Source organism: Rosa rugosa, chromosome 7, assembly GCF_958449725.1.
Source record: "Rosa rugosa chromosome 7, drRosRugo1.1, whole genome shotgun sequence".
In the NCBI taxonomy this organism is placed as follows: domain Eukaryota; kingdom Viridiplantae; phylum Streptophyta; class Magnoliopsida; order Rosales; family Rosaceae; genus Rosa; species Rosa rugosa.
In genome coordinates this window covers 7,153,808-7,172,670 of record NC_084826.1, presented here as the reverse complement: position 1 = coordinate 7,172,670, position 18,863 = coordinate 7,153,808, and the positions used below count along the sequence as shown (strand labels likewise).

At 37.4% G+C, this 18,863-nt stretch overlaps 3 protein-coding genes across 5 annotated transcripts; 1 reads left to right on the top strand and 2 right to left on the bottom strand.

Moving 5' to 3' along the window:
• Window positions 1-2,477: 2,477 nt before the first annotated feature.
• Window positions 2,478-6,525, bottom strand: LOC133723800 (uncharacterized). Its single transcript, XM_062150666.1, has 11 exons — window positions 6,355-6,525; window positions 6,007-6,256; window positions 5,795-5,837; window positions 5,654-5,701; window positions 5,499-5,577; window positions 5,262-5,307; window positions 5,071-5,169; window positions 4,438-4,506; window positions 4,034-4,331; window positions 3,696-3,829; window positions 2,478-3,328 (listed from the first exon to the last, which is right to left on the bottom strand). Exons 1-11 carry the CDS (start codon window positions 6,360-6,362, stop codon window positions 2,513-2,515), a joined length of 1,890 nt encoding a protein of 629 aa, XP_062006650.1. The 5' UTR covers window positions 6,363-6,525; the 3' UTR covers window positions 2,478-2,512.
• Window positions 6,526-8,285: 1,760 nt separating this feature from the next.
• LOC133720970 (uncharacterized) lies at window positions 8,286-10,993 on the top strand. Its single transcript, XM_062147464.1, has 2 exons — window positions 8,286-8,500; window positions 9,097-10,993. Exon 2 carries the CDS (start codon window positions 9,097-9,099, stop codon window positions 10,783-10,785), a length of 1,689 nt encoding a protein of 562 aa, XP_062003448.1. The 5' UTR covers window positions 8,286-8,500; the 3' UTR covers window positions 10,786-10,993.
• A 1,885-nt stretch (window positions 10,994-12,878) lies between these two features.
• On the bottom strand, window positions 12,879-18,583 carry LOC133720884 (protein PIN-LIKES 6). 3 transcript variants are annotated; one of them, XM_062147365.1, is made up of 12 exons: window positions 17,236-17,317; window positions 17,070-17,133; window positions 16,475-16,858; window positions 16,308-16,387; window positions 16,087-16,211; window positions 15,638-15,759; window positions 15,247-15,480; window positions 14,836-14,910; window positions 14,606-14,706; window positions 13,903-13,955; window positions 13,528-13,716; window positions 12,879-13,409 (listed from the first exon to the last, which is right to left on the bottom strand). In XM_062147365.1, exons 3-12 carry the CDS (start codon window positions 16,655-16,657, stop codon window positions 13,288-13,290), a joined length of 1,284 nt encoding a protein of 427 aa, XP_062003349.1. In that variant the 5' UTR covers window positions 16,658-16,858; window positions 17,070-17,133; window positions 17,236-17,317; the 3' UTR covers window positions 12,879-13,287. The 3 variants fall into 3 exon arrangements, with proteins under 3 accessions (XP_062003349.1, XP_062003350.1, XP_062003348.1); XM_062147366.1 differs by lacking the exons at window positions 17,070-17,133; window positions 17,236-17,317 and adding an exon at window positions 18,438-18,583; XM_062147364.1 differs by lacking the exon at window positions 17,236-17,317 and having other exon boundaries at window positions 17,070-17,228.
• Window positions 18,584-18,863: the final 280 nt, after the last annotated feature.

The following is an 18,863-nucleotide window of genomic DNA, read 5'->3' as shown; positions in this document are numbered from 1 at the left end:
AATAGCTATCCGCTCTATTGTTTTTTTTTTTTTTCACGAAAATTATATGTGCTAATGCCAATGTTAATGCCGATAAAAACTTTCGCACACACAGGATATCCTCATTAGTTTGGTGAAAACTATATAGAACATTCATCTCATGGTCGGATAACTCTTGGTCCATCTCCATTAAGGAAACTATCGGCTATCAAATTGCCTCTGGTGTTTTCCACCTCTTCTTTTAACTCCCAAATCCTAATAGTATATATCTCAAGATTTGATGATTTAAGAGACAATACGAGCGGGCTTACCTAGAAGTCGTAAATTTAAAATCGAAACGATCGATAAACCAGTCTATTTAAATTAATTTGGAAGAACTCTAAGACACGGCAAGGTGACGCCACTGTCGCCACAAGCATTAAGAGAGCTCAAGAACAATGGAGTAAGACATCACAAGATGAACTACCTGATCCGAGAAGAAAACCAAAGAGTTATATAAGTGAGATAAGTCGTTTCACCTTAAAGTCAAAATATGTCAACTTTGTCAACACCTTTTTTTGTTAAAATTCTTCTGTGCCATAATCTCACTACTGGAAGAGCATGAATTTTAGTACATGTTCCAAGTAATGGCTAGGAAAAATATCGAGTATTCAATTTTTTTTATGATTTTCTGGTTTTCCGATTTTAGAAAATTATTTAAAAAATTAGGTCGAGATTTTTGTTCCATCAATTATATATAGAATTGCTTTGTGCAAAAGTCCACCTATACGTACTCGGGGATTAAGGGGATCACATACAAACCCCTCAAATATCACATGCTCACCAATTAGTTCCCCTCGAACTTACGGACCGGAGGAAGATCAAGCCACTTCTTGTCATTGAAATCGAAGGAATATAAAAATATGGAGGTCCACTACTGTAGGCGTCTGCAATTAGGCCTCGTTTGGTTCACGGAAGGAAAATTAATTCCCTTGTCTTCTTCATGGGGAAGGGAAACTAAAGTTCCTGTCAGGTTTCCTTTCCTCTGTTTGGTAAAGCAGGGAAATTATTCAAGAAAGACCATTTGATTTCCCTTCCGGTGTTTGGTTGGTGCATGAAAGGAAAGTAAAAATATATCAATGTTTCAATAATACCCTTGTATTTTAAAATAAAAACATCATAAAAATTCAAAAGTACACCAATTTTTCATACAAGAGAAGGTATTGTTGTCCAAAACTTTTGTAATAAATGTTGGGAAATGGGAAGGGAAAATCAATCCCATGGGGTCTGAGTGGAATGATTTTCCCCCCCTACTTTCCCCTCTGTCAGGAAAGTACGTATTTCCGGAGTTTGTGGTTACCAAACAAAGGAAAGTCATTACTTTCCTTTCCTGAGTCCTCAATTCTGCCAACCAAACGAGGCCAGGGTACCTGCCATAAGATGTAAATATCAGAGATGATATTGAACCAACGGTTCGATACACACTTGCATTGGAAGACGAATTAAGGGCAATGGAACTGGACAAAAGATTTCAACCAATAAAGGCTCAGGGAGATCATCGATATCGATGTTCATCATGATGAGTTCTGATGTTGGTCGATAACTTGATATCAAGTATAGGCTGGGATGTCATGCCTTGGCTAGTAGGTTTAGGGTTTTCTTAAGAAGAGGCAGGGACAAAAGATACAATAATGGGGAGATAATGTATTTGTATTTATATAGGTACTAGGGGTAACAAATTTGACATTAGCATTTCTACTCCCTTTCTTGCTTCGGACCAAGCTAACCACATGATTATTTGATGTACAAGTAATCACGTTGTTAGGGGTTCTTAAACTTTCAATAGTTAAGCTTGGACCAAGTGAAGCCAACTCTGATGCTTGGTAACTTGGTCCAAGCTTAACTATTGAAGGCGGAGGGAGAGCTTTCTTTAGTGACTTTGATTTGATAGCCGACTTGGCCAATAAGGATAGCAACCTTTTTGATCTGTATAAACTTTCTTTTATATTCTATGTCAGTTACTAATGAGATGAACAATTAGACCCTTCTTTTTTTTGTCTGAATGAAACACTAATTAGATGAATAAAAATACAAGGACCTTTTTCACTGAGAATGTAAACTACTTATTTTTCGGGAAATTCTACAGTACCTGCATGTATGTGATACATTCATTTACAGATTTGACAACAATTTTGTTGTCATTGTGGTAAATAGAGTTATTTTTGGGCAATTTTAGTTCTATTAGAGGTAATTACTCCACCTACGATATTTTTACAAGTTTATGAACAAATTGTTGTCGATGTGGTAACTTGGTTCAATTATATGTAAATGTGTAAAACAAATGTGATAACTTTGTTGTCAATATTGTAAATTTGGTTTAACTAAATTGTAATTTTGGTTCAATTAGATGTAAATGAGTGTATGATAAACATCCAAGTACCATACTTGTAGAACTTCAGTCATTTGCTTACAGCTCAAGAGATAGATCAGTATGATAAGTAACCATAAATGACTGGTGGTGTTGATAATCACTAACATGAGCTAGGCAGATGTCTTAGTTCCACATGGCAGGTACATATTGAGTGTCTCTGGTAACTATATTATCAGAAAAGTTCAGTTCACCACTTAAACCATTATGCAAGAATCGATCCTGACCAGAAGAACTTATCTTACCGAGTTGAGCTCTCAAATATGGCAGATCGAATGCGAACTGTCGAGCCACTACTGGATTGACTTGGTCTGGTTTTGGCATTTGGCTAGTGTGAGATAAGCTTCTAAATTCATGACTTCGGCCTTGAGTAGCTTTTGTTTCATCATCATCTCCTCTCAAAGGCGCTGGAGTCAATTTATATGTGCAGCTCTCATTACTAAGACTTGCAATTTCCAGGTTTCTCAACACATTAGACTGAGACTCTGAAGGTGATACCAAAGACTGTAATTGATTAGGCAACTTCCCTTGGTTTAGTATCATTGCTGTTGACTTGTTGCTGGTGTTTTGGAACCCAGAAGCTATGCAACTGCAGTCTGATCCAGTGTGAGGTTTCAAGGGATAAGAATCCAACTGATGAATCTCATTCCTATGATTTGGGTAAAATTCAGCATGTGAATTATTTTGGTCACCACTGGATGGCAGCTGAAATGTAGTGCGAGTGGTCTTCATGATTGTAGGATGCCTGCCATGAGAGGGTGCTGCAGCAAAAGCAGTAGTGGTAGGTGCTCGTTGGGTACTAGTAAATGCCAAAGGAAAGTCACTCTCTTGCAGTTGGAGACATCCAAGTAGCTTCTTTCTAGCAATCATCTTAGCTGTTGGTCCTAAATCTTTGACAAATGACATCAAGCTTTCTCTGTAACCAATATCCTGGCGATTTACCTACAAGGTAAAATTGTCTGTTTCAATGATACATTTTGTGGCATCATTGACTGAAACTTAAATGACAATCTACACTAGTTTAACACCTTCCCTAAATTTCTCACTTAATGTGGACAGAACGCACATACACGCAGAGTGAACAGAAGGGAATTCAACAAAGCATTCATTTTAAAAAGGACAGCACAAATTATAGAAAATCTGCACTCTGCATAATCCAAGGTCATGCAGTCATGTGGATTCACACATTACGACATCCATAGTTCATGTACCACCTGGTTCTCGGGAAAGATTTGCTGTCGAAATTCACTTGAGACATTGCATATTAGGGTGAATTGGTAGACTACAAGCACAAGCAAAAAGGACTTACATGCTCAAGTTGTTTTAGATCAGTGGATAACGTCAAACCAATAGACTCATTCTCACTGAGGAAGGATCTCCAAGGTCGATATGTGTAGCGTCGATCTGCTTCGAAAGACATAGATCTTCCATCATCTTTAGTCCCTATGAAAAATGACAAACAAGATAAAGTAACGTTCTAAAGTTTGACTGCTCAGTTGTGAATAACGAGGGGAGATACCCTACTGCAGTAGCCTTAATTATGAATACTTTACAGAAGTTCATAAAAACAATTGGCTATCTTGGTGTAAAGAGATCTAATTTCCTCACAAAGCTAGATGTACATGGAATGTGAGTTTTATTTCTTACCAGAAAGAAGTTTCTGCTCTTGTGTAACAGTACCAGAGCATCCAGTTTTTGCTAGACATTTCCTGGTATTTAATGAACCACTAAGCGAGGATCGCATAGCTTTTGATGAACCACCAATTTTCATGCCAAGGTGTTTCATATTTGTAGCAACTTTAGGACATGAGTGTGACTTTCCAACCTCAACTTGGGACCTCCTACCAGTACTTTTTCTAGCCTCTGAGAATTCTGACTCCAACTTCTCAGGATAGGTTTTCAAAATGTGAAATACCTTCTTAGCTAAGTCATGTATGGAGCGTGCCTGCAGAAATCAAGAGTACAAATACTTGATGGAGCAATTAGATTTTGTAGTTGTAGAATTTAGATCAAACTTTCCAAAATTGTTTACAATTATTCAGTTAATGTACCTGTCTAAAATAAATGGTAGCTGAGGAATTGAAATGCATTGCATTCTCTGTTACTAAAAATGCATCATGCTGCAAACAGATATTAATTAACAGTCAGATGACAAATCAGTAGTCACGTTCGACAACATATGAATATGACCATTCTAAACAACTAAAGACAGAGCCCTTGTAGTGAACAAAAGTAGCTTCAGCTTGTCCATGATGTTGGACTATGAAGCCATCAATAATGAGTTATCACATACAGATCATAATTATAGTCTCTGAAACTCTATGAAAACATCAGAAAACAACTCGGATGGAAATAAATGCAAGTTGTGTCCTAAGTTGTGATAAGTGTTTGACTTAGAGATTCAAAGAATATCAGACATCAGCATGTTGCTTGTTGGAAATGATTTTGTTCAGACTTTCAATTATGGTGAGTCGATAATTGCCTTGACACTAGAACATTAATAACAATGTTTGATTACTATGAATTACATTCTTGTCAACCTAAAGGGGAGGGCAATTAAAAAGCCATGTCCCCCAGTAGAGACCAGGTAAACATCAAATATACCTTTACTGTAGAGGAAGATTTTTGGTGGGAAAAGATAATTTATATGTGGAATACAACTACATTCTGAGAGAGGAACAAACCTCAAATTGCTGAAGATTTTTATACATTCCTTCATGTAGTTTAGCCCTCATGGTCCCAAAATCCATAGGCTCTTCGATAATTTCATAATAATCCTGAACCTAATAAAAGAGCAGAAAACTTCATCACCATTGCCAGAAAGGAAAAGAAAACATTCAAATATTAAATGATAAGACAACAATGAGATAAGCACCTCATTGGGGTTAACTGGCTCCGCAAATATTTCATTGGTATCTCTCCTGTAATTTGTCAATAACATGACTATGAGCATAGGTGTCCAAAAATTTATCACACATATATAACTACAAATGTAACTACAAATTTATCACACATATGTAGCTACACATTTGGCTTTTGTTATTTCATTTTTGTTAGAGGCCAATGCTACATATATGTTATAATGAAGTTATGCTATAAGAAGAATCCCCACCTCTGTAGTATGTCAAGAACCAGCTCAAGTTTCTGCTTTTCTGGCAACCATAATGCAGATAGAGCAGAGGATTGTTGATCTAACACAAGTACCAAGTTAAATTGCAATTCATTTTGCAAGAGAATCAATAACAATAAGTTAGAATGAGGACTAACCAGTTGAGGCAGGTTTTTGAACATCTTTACCCCACAATACCTGGTGATCTGATAGCGAAAAGAAAAACAAATAGACAGCAAATTACAACAGCATTGCCATTAAAACATGAGAAGGTCATATATGCAGAAAATGAGGCTCACCACTACTAGTTTGGTTATCTTCTTGACTGGTTTCTACTGGACCCTGCATATACAATCAAATAGGAAATTGATACTCAACTCAAACAACAAAATTGGGAATTCGGTAAAACTTAACATGAATCACAAAACCTTAAAAGGGTTTAAGTAACATGTTAGTAGCACCAAGTCTTAAACTTTATGGAATTCACAGTAGTTTATGTCAGTGCTATTACAAAATTTGGTGAGGCTGAACGAGCAGAGTAGGCAGCTTCATCATAAGGTGTGAGTCTTGTCTTCTTTCTACCCCTTGTCCTAGAAGCTGGTCCTTGATCATAACCCAAATAGCTCTTCATTTGCTGTGTGCTAGTATTACCAGCAATAGCACCAATTCTAGTGCCACAAGCCTTCCAGTCTTCCAAAGCAGACAATCTGGGGCTCTTCCTATACCCCTCTCTCAACAACTTTGACTTCCCAAATCTTTTACTACAACACAGTTAACACCAAAAACCCACATTGTTAAAAAGTTGAGAAATTTAACCAAACTCACTCAGACATTTTTCACAAACATGAACAAGACCCACCTGGACATTTTCACAGTGTCTATCCACCAAAGACTGAATCTTTGGGGAAGAAGAGTTGCAGAGCTTTATAGAAATGGGTGATTCTTTGTTTCTGTGGTAGAAAAACTTGAGTGGCAAAGGGGGTTACTTGAGCTCAGCTACAGCTTTGGGAATGGGTTTTTGTTTCTTTATGAGAATATGAATATATTACAGATGAGGTAAAATGGTTAAACCCCCACAATTGTTCTTCTATTTGCTTCCTATTTCCTTCCATAACAGGAAGACATTAATGTGTTTGAGGTAAATAAATGTGACAAAAAATAATAAGAGAAACTGAAAAGGGAGGAGGGCATTCAATTACAGTATAGGAGTGGAAATGTGGTCAAATCAAATAGAAAAAGGCAGGACTTAGCAGAGGTACGATCGAGTGCAGACTCTGCTGTCTACGGCACAAAACGACGAGGTCACAGATATAATTTGTTGATATTTACATCCGACGATCAAGGCTTTATTTGAAGGAGGGCTGCATTGTAGTATTATTCCCTCTTTTTACCGGCAGAAAACAAGAGGGTGAAACTTTTTTGGTTTTTGGGGTTGAGTTTTTCACTAAACCAATATGGCAATATCCAGTCCTATTTCCTACTTTGGATTGAGAGATTTTGAGGGAGAAAAATTGACTAGAAAGCAGGATAGAAGAAGTTTTTAATTCGGAGTTAGGGTGGGAGAATGAGATTAAGAGTGTGTTTGGATGAGGGAAAAAATGATGGAATTTAATTGAAAGTGAGGATTTCATAATTCCTAAAAGTCAATTCTCTCGTTTGGCATTATCAGATTGGAAATTTTAAATTTCTCTGTGGAAAAAAACGAAGGAATTCGTTATTTAAATTCCTCACTTCAATTTCCACCAAAATAGGTGTCTTTTACGAATTCCTTTGCAGTATTCAATTTTTATTTCCAAAACAAGACTTTTTTCTATTTTATCTTTTTATTTGTTTTAAACTTTCTTAATTTATTACACATTTCAAATCCTAAATAGATGCAACCAAACAATAGAAATTGCAATTAATGGAATTTTAGATTGATGGAATTAAAGATTCCATCATTTATAAATTCCTACGGATCATTTATAAATTCCTACAGATTTTATAATTTTCTCATCCAAACGCACCGTAAGGTCTTTGTGCGATTGTTTCTTTCCCCGCCTCATTCTTTTATATATAACATTATTCTTTTCGGTACGAACAATTGTATGGTACTTTTAGCACATTTGTACTATATTTGTATGATACAATTATTTTGTGAGGAGGTGGCAGGATGAATACACGAAATCCAACCTTTAATAGTATTGAAATTTGCAATCTCTAACAACCTCTAATAGTGATTAAGGTAATAACGAGAATGCAAATCTTTTATTTATTATAGAGATTCGTATTTGAAAAACTTTTAAAACAGCAAAAATGAGACTCGACTCTTTTCATTTAATATAACTGTAATAGAAATTTCTCTAAAAGAAAGCAATTAAAATTACGAATATTCAAACTCTAAATTACAAGCATTCAAACACACTCTTGCGTCCGACACCGAAAAATCACCCACCAGAAAATTAGGTCTAGAGACAAATAGTACATGGGAAGAAAGAAACATTTTTCTTTTTCTTCTATCAAAAACCAAACCCTTTCTCTTAGGAAATGATGGATGATATTGTTTAGCTTGACGCCTTGACCTAATAAACCAACAAGCTACCCAGCTAACGCTGTTGGCGACAAAACAGAGGACCACCGAGTATAACCATTTGTTTATACGGTCGTGATGCTCCCTCCCGTATCTCTCAACGCGCCACCTCGCGCGTGGAGTCAGTTTAATCACACACTCTTTTCAATTGGACGGTGGATGATCGGACACGACGTGCAGCGTGCGCGCACAACACACTGAATTCGATTTTGCGAGCCACAAACGTCTCTCTCTCTTTTCCCCAACGACTGACTGAAGCTGAAGAGGTCTTTTAGCCCACAGCGTACGATTTTTCCCCTCCTTCTTCTTCCTCTGAAATTTACCTGTAATTCATTATAGAAAGATCGTAGCTTTTTCTCTGAAGTTGGAGACCGCATGATCGGAGCTGCTGGGCTTTAAAGATCCGAGCTTTTTGGGCTTTCAATTTCGTCCCAAGGTAAATTTACTGCAACCCATCTTTTGCATTAGCTGATAGTATAGATTGTTGGTTTTGATTGAGCAATTTGGTTGTGTTGGAAATGTTGTGTGATGAATTTGAGGTTTGTGTTTGTTTCTAGTGGTGCCATTGTGATTTGGGTGTGAAATTTTAGTGCTAAAATGGGGTTTCAGATGCATAAAAGACAGATGGGTGTGTAGGTTTTAAGAAGAAAGGAAGATACTTTCTTGTTGAAATATATTGATCTGCTTACATAATTCATAGCCAGCTTGTTATTAGAGATTGCTGTCTGGGATTAGTATCAGCCCAGCAAAATGTTAGGTGAGCCTGAATTTTTGGGACTTTTTCCCTATACCATCAGCTGTTTTAGCTTGGGGAATTGTTGAAATGGTAAATCCAACTAGTGTGCAGTGTTCAATCAGTTAAGACTTAAAATTATGGGGTTAAGTTGAACCAGATGGAAATAAGTTGATCAAGTAAAATACAAACTCATTGGGTTTTAGAGTGTCTCGACAATAGCCTAGGCCCTTTATCTGCTTATTGTGTAGATGTTTTCATCTCTTTGTTTTTGATGTTGTGCTTTTCATCTTTTTCAGATGGATAGTGGGATGGTAGCTGACCATTCTGTGGAACCTGCAACATGTGCTCTGTGCCACAGGGCTCTTTCACCCGAAAATGAGGCAATTGGAGATCTTGTAACTGCCAACATGTGTGGGGACTGTAAATTTTTGTACTTTGAAGATCTTGGCAGTCCCGTGTTCCCCACACGGGACTCTTATAGGATGAGGCCGTCTAGGAGAAGAAGAGCTAGGTACAGTAGTTCCGAGTCGGTTGACGATATTTTCTCACAACAGTTCTCACATATGATTAATCTGGTGCGGCAAAATCAGTCCCCTGGCTCTGGGCTTGAGGATCTACCTGTAGATGGTGATTCTGCTGCCAGGATATCACAGCGCACAAGTTCCCGTACTACACCAACTGGGTCTAGAAGATGGAGGCGGGGTCTCTCTGATACTGAGAGTGATGGTTTCGATAATGCGGATTCTCTCTATGGGGAGAGTGAATCAAATGTCAGTTTTGGGCGGTACAGGGTGTCTCATGATGTGAGTGATGTAGTTTCTTTTAGTGCCTATGGTGGTGATTCAGATGCTTCTGTAGACCTGCATGGTTTCCTGGATACAGAGACATTTATCCAACCAGATGATGGAAGTGCTTTTGATAGTGATACTGACATTGATCCAATGCTTGCTGGTCTCAACCCATGGAACTCAGACGACGCTGAAGAAGATGATGACGATGACGACGATGATGAGGAGGATGAAGAAGATGATGAATGGGAAGAAGTTGAGTCTGTGGAAAACATGGTTGAATCTGCAGAAGCCAATAGTCAACCGCGAAACCCTTTGATTTTGAGTTCTGGTAGAAGAAACCGCCCAGTCAATTGGCACCAACGAAGACAGATTACTGAAACTGAGGCTCCACTTCATTGGGGAATGAGGGGAAGGAATTCCCGTGATATCTTATCTAACTTCGATGATTCAGACATGATGCCTTATGTTACAAATTCTGGTGATTATCTTGATGCAGTAGGCTTTGAAGAATTGCTGGAGCATCTTGCTGAGGCAGACAGCTTAAGACGAGGAGCACCTCCTGCTGCTGTCTCGTTTTTGAATAATCTGCCTCTCATTCTTATTGGTAAGGAACATGAGAAGCATGATGACTTAGCCTGTGCAATTTGCAAGGATGTATTGACTATTGGCACTGAAGTGAATCAGCTTCCTTGCTTTCACTTGTATCACCCTTCCTGTATTCTGCCATGGTTGAGTACACGGAATTCTTGCCCTCTTTGTCGTTATGAGCTACCAACTGATGACAGAGACTACGAAGAGGGGAAGCGGAATGCTGGTGGTAGAGTGGACATCCACGTCCGGCGGAATGCTAGAGAGGACAGGTCTGCTGGTGTTTATAATAGAGCTGAAGAAGATGAAGATCATGCTTTTAGTGAAACGAGAGTGGAGCATAGGTTCCAAGTAGGTAGGGAACCTGACTCTAATACCTCCGGAGGAGAAAATAATCGGGGGAGTTGGTTTCTTCTTGCCGCTGCTCCAATTGTTAGTCTTGTGGGCATAGTTCTCGTGCTGTGGTTGGGAACTCCCCTAATGGAAAGAAGAGGTCTGGCAGGACAGGGCAACTTTGCTGATCAGGCCCGACGCCACGGTCATATTGCTGGTGCAGCACCCCACCACAGGCAGAATAGAAGCAGGAGGTGGTGGTCTCTTTTCTGAGGGGTTCTTGAATTGTTTGGTAAATAAGTTTGGTGTTTTGTTGTTCCTTCCCTGACTACTTGTGTTTTGGACCTTGTAGCACTCCTGTTCTGTTGTAGACATCGGCACTATTCTCCGATTTCTGATGTATAATTATGTCAATTGTGGTCCATTTAATTGTATCTCTTTTAACATTTTTATCACCAAATGTGAGTTCAAGTTTTCTATATGATATGAGGTTGATCTTTCCTGCCACTGAAATTTGAATTGGTTTAGAGTTTCTTAAAGGCACACCGAGTTAGCACTTCTGCATTTTCATTCATGAGCTTCATTGCTTCATGGCACAATTACAACACTAGAACTTAAACCGACTGAAAAAAATGTCATCATCTCGATGTTTTCTCATTGATTTACTGATCATCATAGGAACTCATACATAACCTGTGAAGCTTTCATGTTGCTCCAGGTCACTTTGTTCAGCATTTCTTCTGGAAAACAATTTACCAGAAAGTCTTTCAGAAAAGTTTTCAGGTGCAGTAGTAATTAGAGGGGAACAAATAAACTCGATTTCAGTCCTCACATTTGAACCTTCAAAATTCTGAGCTTGTGATATTTTGAAATTAGTGGGGACGGACGCCTTTGGAGCCGAATCGCATGATGATGAGACGCTCTTCCTCGGCCAGGATGGCCTGATTTTTTTTTGATATCCATCATTAAGGAAGCCATTACTTCACAACTATACGTCTATACCACAATGCACGGTGCATCATATATTGAGCCATGTCCACTCTAATTACTGTATTTTGTTCCTTACCACTTGGTGGATGATGCTTTAGTTACGAATTAGATATAACCCTGGAGTGATGACAGTGGCAACCACTTGTACAGTGTTACTTGATTCCTAGGAAACTGCAAGGGTACCTGAGCTTCTGATGGGTGCTGAATAGCTAACATTGCTCATGCAAGCGAGATTAACGATGGCCAGGTTTATGCAAGGGAGATTAAGTCATTAAGCACATGGAAAGATGTGGTGTGATTTTCAACCTTGTGGGAATTGACCCCAGAATTTCTTTTAAAAAAAAAAAAAAAAGTCTCAAACCATGTTTTTTATCCAAAATTGTGGATATTTTGTCAATAAAAATTGATTTTCTAACCAAAATATTTATATTAGTAAATCATGATTTTAAAGCAATTTCCAAAGTTGAAGAACCAAAAAAAATCATTAAAAATATCAGGTCAAGATTTTTGAGGTCCGTTGCTTGGAGCAACTCCCCTAAACATCATGTTTTACAAACTGTGAAATTATGGAATGAGAGAATTTCAATAAAAAAAAATGTTGATAAGGTTTGACATGTCCCGGCAGTTGACATGTCATAAATGCTTTTATAATGTCACTCTGTCAAGGTCTTTATTCTCATCATTAATAAAGCATAATGTTCAGAATATGCTCCACTTGACGGACTCCAAATCTTGAACAAAAATTATTATTATTATTATTTTACCATTTTTACAGTATTCCATCTTAGTTGAATATGTTTTAAGTTTGTCATATAAGGTAAAATCTTTCCTACCATCCCTAGTCGGAAAAGTTCAGTTGGTTTGAGCTTAGGTTTTTGTTTAACTAATTAGCACATTGGAAAGGGAGATTCAATCCGAAACCTCAAGTACTGAGGTTAATCCACCTAACTCGTAAATACTCGATACAAGCCACCAAGCCGCACAAGAAGTTGACTTAACAATCATTCCTACCTTCATAAAACTAAGCAAATGGCCGATTAAAACTTTCAGTGCAGTAAATATGTACTCTTTATTATCTCTTTGCAGTCACATTCAATATGACTTTGATGTTTCAAACCAATTGCTCAAGAATAGCCTTACAAAGATACGAATTCTCTACGTTCTCTCTGTACCCATTTTCCAGTATCTTGGTTTGATTTGACATAAGATTAGAACACCATTCAGCTTCTATATTTGTTCAAATAGAATGCTTAAACAAATTCCATACCAGAAAACCCTTACTTCTTACGACCTTTCAAATTAAAACATAAAAGCAAATGAAACTGATCATGAAAAAAAAAAATACAGCATAAAAGCAAACAAGAAAAGTCAGGTGATAGAGGAAGAGGGGGCAGGTCGCAGGTGACCTCCGATTGAACAATAAATAATTAATTCCACTTTACAACTAGGTAGGGCGTAATGTAGCTAGCAATAACACTAACACCCCGTTAATACTTGGAGAACGTAAACATTTACAGGCACCTCCTAATGAAGAAGACAACTGGACCTTCTACAGACCTAAATATTTTGGACGAAAAGGCTAGCTGTCCACAGACACCATTCACCGGTGCTCCTCTCAGTTCACGGTGAAACAGGTTGACACCTCTTTTCCATTACAAGAATGAATTTCCAAGCTTAACTTGTACCATTAGCTATATATATTGATATGCCAAAAAATTTAATAGCCGAAGGCAGAGAGAGATGAGTAAGTGTGGCGCCAGCGACCACTTCCAATTTCGGATGTTTTTAGAAGAGTATGTTGAGGTACAGAACAATCCACCCAGCCATGGAGAACACCGCAAATATATGAACCCAGAACAAGACAGCAGCAGCCTCTCTTCCACAGCCTCTTAAATTTGCAACAGCACCTACAAGATAAGGTTGATTTGTTAATCACTGCTATGTGCATTGCGTAATATTGTGCAGAACTAACATAAAAACGCAAGGAGTCATGTGACTTAAGCTCTGTAAGGTAAGATTGAGTACCAGCAAGAACAGATGTTGGCATTGTGTGCTGGAGCAGTAGGACAAAACGAAACAACTTATCACCATCAGGGAGGAAACCGAGCTTATCGGCCAATGTTACAATCCCAAGTCCTACCGGGGGGACCAAGACCAACCGTGAAAATATAATAGCAGCAGTTGTTCGTAGACCAAGTTTGGAACTTCCTGGGCCTGAAAAGAAGAGACATGTCATGATGATATTCATCTAAACTCAGATCATGGAACAATGATTGAATGTATTGATTCGTAGGATAAATATTAAAGAAAAAGTAACTTTCTCTGCAAATAACAAATTTTTCTACGCATAATCAAATCCAAACAAATTAAGGGAAACAAGATGGAGCGATGTCAACTCACCATTGATAAGGTTGCCGCCTAATGCCAAAAGAATGCATGGAATCATGGCGTCCCTGGTATCACCAAATTTGTGAGATTATATCAGACAACAGCAGAGATTGAAAAATGAACTTACCAGGGAACTAAAAGTGCTAATAGATATCTTTTCAGCTACTTTTGACAATAAGTGGAACATAAAAATCCTATATGTTTTATCCAGCACAACATACAAATAAACCCCAACCTAACCAGATGACAGATTTCAAGACAATCCTTGTTTTCATATCTAACCACAGAGGATTAGCAAAATTATACAAGTTAAGGTTGCATTTAATCCCACATATTCCAATCCTGTCACAGTATAGACCAAAAACCCCAGAGAGGAAAACCACAGAACCAAGTATTATTTACAAATACATTGATCACAGATAACCACAGAAAGAGTTACAAGATTGTGATTGATAAAATTCAATGATTCCACTATATTACTACTAAGCCAATTTCTAATACCACATATAGCAACCAAAATTACAATCAAACTTCTGAGTTGGATCAACTCTTTTAGCATATGTTAAGAGCAGAATTCTTTATTTCAACAACAATAAAACCTGTTTTATTAATAGACAGATACATAAACTCCATACACAACAATCAACAGCATTCATAGTGAAGACAACCACCAAAGATTATCATCTACTGTAGTATAAGATTCAAATGAGCATACCCAAGGATAGTGCAGCTGTCAGTGAAGAAGAAAAATGGACCATCAGATTCGAAGATCTGTTTCTTTAAAAATGGTATTGCTCCAAGTACCATGGCTAGGACCTGCACCAAATTTGATTAGATTAATTTTGAAGGTCTATTTTGAAGTATTCGCGCATGTTAATACTTCAAATAATAAAATCAATGACACAAACAGATATTGAATCAGTTTAACAAAAGGATCAAACTTACAGAAGCTATTATAGGGGGGTGAAGAAGTTGTTTGAGCTTCAATTTCTCATAGAAAAACATCAACAATTCTGTAATCTGCATCATATTTAATGCCATGTAATTAGAACCAAATTATATGCCAAACATAACCAGACAATATAAAGTACTGAAGTAAAAAAATCCCAACAATCAAATGCATAACTGTTAAGCACAATGGATATGAAAGCAGATAAAAGTTTTACAAAATTGTAATCCGCCTATAATTTCTAACAAACTATCGTTGTCCCAACAACTGACTTCCTAACATGGTAAAACAGAAGTATTCTTTTTTTTTTTTTTTTTAAGTATACAAGTTGCATCAAGAAGGGAAGATGTATAGACAAAACGAATAGGATCAAAAACACCAGATGTATATGATTTAAGTCAAATTACCTTGGATTTCTCTGAAGAATTTGAGTTGACTTCTACAACTTGCTCTACATTTTTTTGCTCTTCCTCTTCTTCTTGGTCTTCATGGTCTTCATGTGTAAGCAAAGGAACTTGTCCAAGTGTCTCTCCATCACTAGGGCTCTTGATTGGGAGAGTTTCCTCATCAATGTCAAAGGTGCCCTCCGGAGGGGGGGCCAACATATTAAATACATATGTGTAAAGGATGATTGCACCAACCTATAATTGCATCATCAATAATACACAATGTTTAGTACTTTATCCTAAATGATTAAATTAGTTTGCAAAGATATTTAGTATTGCATCACTACATAATTTGCAACTTGGATTTCAGTTACAAACTCTGGTGATCAAGAGTGAAATGCAAAATGCCTACCCACTGGCCAAACGAAATATAGGCAGTCCCATTTGTGCTACATGTTGTCGAGTCACCAAAAGGGTTGGATGGGTCTCTACATAAAGCTGCAATCAGAACAAGCGGCACATTCCCAATATTTCCTGCACATCATTGAAAATAAGCTTAGTTATTTTGCACAAAGCCCAAGAGCTTACATAGAAAACTAATTCCTTGCATATAAATATACTCATTATTATCTAAATGCATAAGATCAACAGTGGCAGATATCAATACTCATGAAACTAGCTTGATGATCTAAGTTGTCCACCGTACATTCAGTATGAAAGTTTGCATGCATCTGGTAACTTATATTACAAGATTAACATCAGCTTATCATCGTTGAATCTAAATCATCCCACATTTTGGAACAAAATCAATACGAGCTTCATGCTATTAAAATTTATAAGGATGGGAGTGACACAGCATACCAATTCCAATTTGTACAATTGTGAACTTGAAGTATGGGTATGGTGGACGGACGATGGATGCGGTTATATAACCTATGATTGAGCCTGATATGCTACCAAGAAATACATTCGCAGGAATAAACCACCTGCAAAAGGATAGGCCACTCAGAATACAAAATCACAAGGCTTTACTATCGGATTTTGAAAAGAACAGAACAAAAAAAAAAAAAAACAGCTCATACCACTCGAGCATTTTCTCCCAAGTGATCGCTTGTCCGAGTTGAGAGAATATCAAACATGGAAGCAAAAGCGAGAAAACGAGCTGCAAGAAACAAAAAGGTAAGCAACTCAGTATTCGGCACAACACTGCAATTTCAAACACAAAACAGAAGTGTTAGTTTTGCCTTACCCCATTCAAGAGCTTCCTTCCATTTGCCGGCAAGATGTTAACATACTTGGAAGCCATAAGAAGACCCAAAGAACATACTGTAAAAACCTTTGCTATGGGCAGTACTGCAATCTTGATGGTACTGAGTAACGACTGCCCTCCGACTTGATTCTCCATATCCACCACTGCCAAAATCCTCTCCATCTCTCCTTATCAATTTCCCAACCTCTACCAAAATCTATTTCCCAATTCCCAAAAATTCACTCATGCAAAATCCCAACCAGGTCACCCACAATTCAATCTTTAGTCAAACAAAGTAAAGCTATCTTTAATAATAATTCTAAAAATAAAAAACGGATTCCCAGACCAAATTCTTCCTCTTTCAGCCCAAGTCTGCAAATTAACCTTCAACCAGCGAAATAAATAAATCAGGGCCATAAACCGCGGAAAAACCTTAATCAAATCCCACCTACAATCCTAATCATTATCAAAAACAGAATTCCACAACAAGCACGGAATTCAAATCATAACCAATGAAGAGAAGAAGAAAAAAAAAAAACAACAAATAATGAGACAGAGACAAAAGCAACGTAAAATCGAATCAAAGTATATTTACCTTTAAAGCTTGGTTTAGCTGCCACAGATCCAAAGATGAATTTGCAGCAACCAACCAAACCACCCTACAGAGGAATCGAACAGATTTCAAAACAAAGTAACAGAAAATTAAAAGAAAATAAATTTATATATATATATATATCCAGCTAAGAAAGGAAGCAACGTACGGTCGAGAGAAAATGAGAGAAAAACCCGAAACCAAAAACAAAAAGAAACACGGAATAGTTTAGCGTTCGCGTCGTCGTCTCTCTTATACCTACCTTTCTCTTTCTTCTCTCTTTTGCTGCTTCTTCTTATTCGTCCTTCTCCGTCTTCTGTGATTTGTTATTAGTTGGCGACTTGGCGCTTTCTCACCTCCCTCTCAAACTCTGTTTTTTTTTAACGGAGTCAGACTCTCTGTTACTGTGGCAGTGGGATTCCTAGACTCGTAAACGTCAGCGCGCTGCTCATTATATATATACGGCGTTACCAAACAGACGAAATTGCCCTGGATGTTTTGCGCGTGGACGATAAAGCCCTCGTCGGAGAGTAGTTCCGTACCAACGAAACTTCCATGCAGGAGGGCGAACGGTTTTTTGTGTTGTACGTGGACTTGTTTTCTTGCGTTTTGGTGTTTGGTTGGGATTTGTTGTCTCCTGCGTCATTTTTTTACCCTTTTAGGGGAAAAAATCAGGGCCTATTCAGGGGTGGTAAAAAATGGGGAAAAGTTATTTGCCACCTAGGATTAGGAAAGTTAAGGATAAAGAAAATTAATTATGTTCAATGTATATCCAAAAAGAAATAAAGATTGTGGCTCTTTGAGGCGAGCGATAATTGAAGCGGCTGGATCTGAGGGCGACTGGTATGGAGTATCTGGACGTGGCATTGGTGTGTGTGTTTGGTTGAATTGATTAAGAGATCTGAACCGATGAACTAACTTGTAACTGGAAAAGTCTAGCTAAAAGTCTAGATTAGTGTAGGGGTTTCGTCGGGTGGCACTTTCTAGTTATTAGTACATTTTGAAAACGATTAATTTTCCTCGAGTTTGTAATTGCTTACATGTCAAGTCTTTTCCGATCGCAACAAAACAAAAGCAAAATGAAAATTATAATGTAGTAAACTGTTTAAATTAAAAACGGTCGAGCATAAATACATATAAGTTTGCATATTACACATTTTGCTAAACACTAATACATAGATTTTAACGGACGAAATACGTGTCGAACGGAAATTAAATGACAGATAAATAATTAAAGCTAAAGTATAATTTAAGACTTTAAAAACTGAATGTCATACATAAACAAAAACATCTCAAAAAATAAAGGCCTTAAAACGTTTTAGAAAACGTAAATTCTTTCATTTAAATCAAGGAATAAGCATCAACTTCTACCTTTTCTTTGATAAGAACGTGACCTTTTTATCTTGGTGCTGCATACACGTTTCTTTGAAGGGTAGTTGGCTTGAGAATGCAGAAATGGGGTTTCTCTTGTCCTTCAGAAACAGATCGCTGCGTGGAATAGTTGTTGAGGCCTGGATCTGGCTCAACAAATATACTTATGGTTGTGTCATGATGCTAGATTGCTATAGCTAAGATGCACAGTGCAATTAGCACTAGATTGATCATTGATCCAAAAGAGAAAGGATATTTTGTTCATATATATAATTAATTTGAGAGCTGCATGTATTTCAATTGTCACATGCACACCTGTCTCCAATGGGATTATAATATAAAGGATATTTTGTTCATATATATATGTATAATTAATTTGAGAGATGCATGTATTTAAATATAGGAAATGATGATGTCAATTCAATT

Bases quoted from the DNA above. Each gene is read 5' to 3' on its own strand.
- LOC133723800 (XM_062150666.1), bottom strand. The intron at 5,308-5,498 runs GTGGGGATTCTT...GACAAATTACAG, and splicing joins GTTCTTGACATACTACAGAG to GAGAGATACCAATGAAATAT. The intron at 3,830-4,033 runs GTAAGAAATAAA...CATTTTTCATAG, and splicing joins AGAGCAGAAACTTCTTTCTG to GGACTAAAGATGATGGAAGA.
- LOC133720970 (XM_062147464.1), top strand. From the start codon at position 9,097: ATGGATAGTGGGATGGTAGCTGACCATTCTGTGGAACCTGCAACATGT.
- LOC133720884 (XM_062147366.1), bottom strand. From the start codon at position 16,657: ATGGAGAGGATTTTGGCAGTGGTGGATATGGAGAATCAAGTCGGAGGG. The intron at 15,760-16,086 runs GTATGCTGTGTC...AATGATGTGCAG, and splicing joins AATTGTACAAATTGGAATTG to GAAATATTGGGAATGTGCCG. The intron at 14,707-14,835 runs GTAAGTTTGATC...AATTTGGTGCAG, and splicing joins ACCCCCCTATAATAGCTTCT to GTCCTAGCCATGGTACTTGG.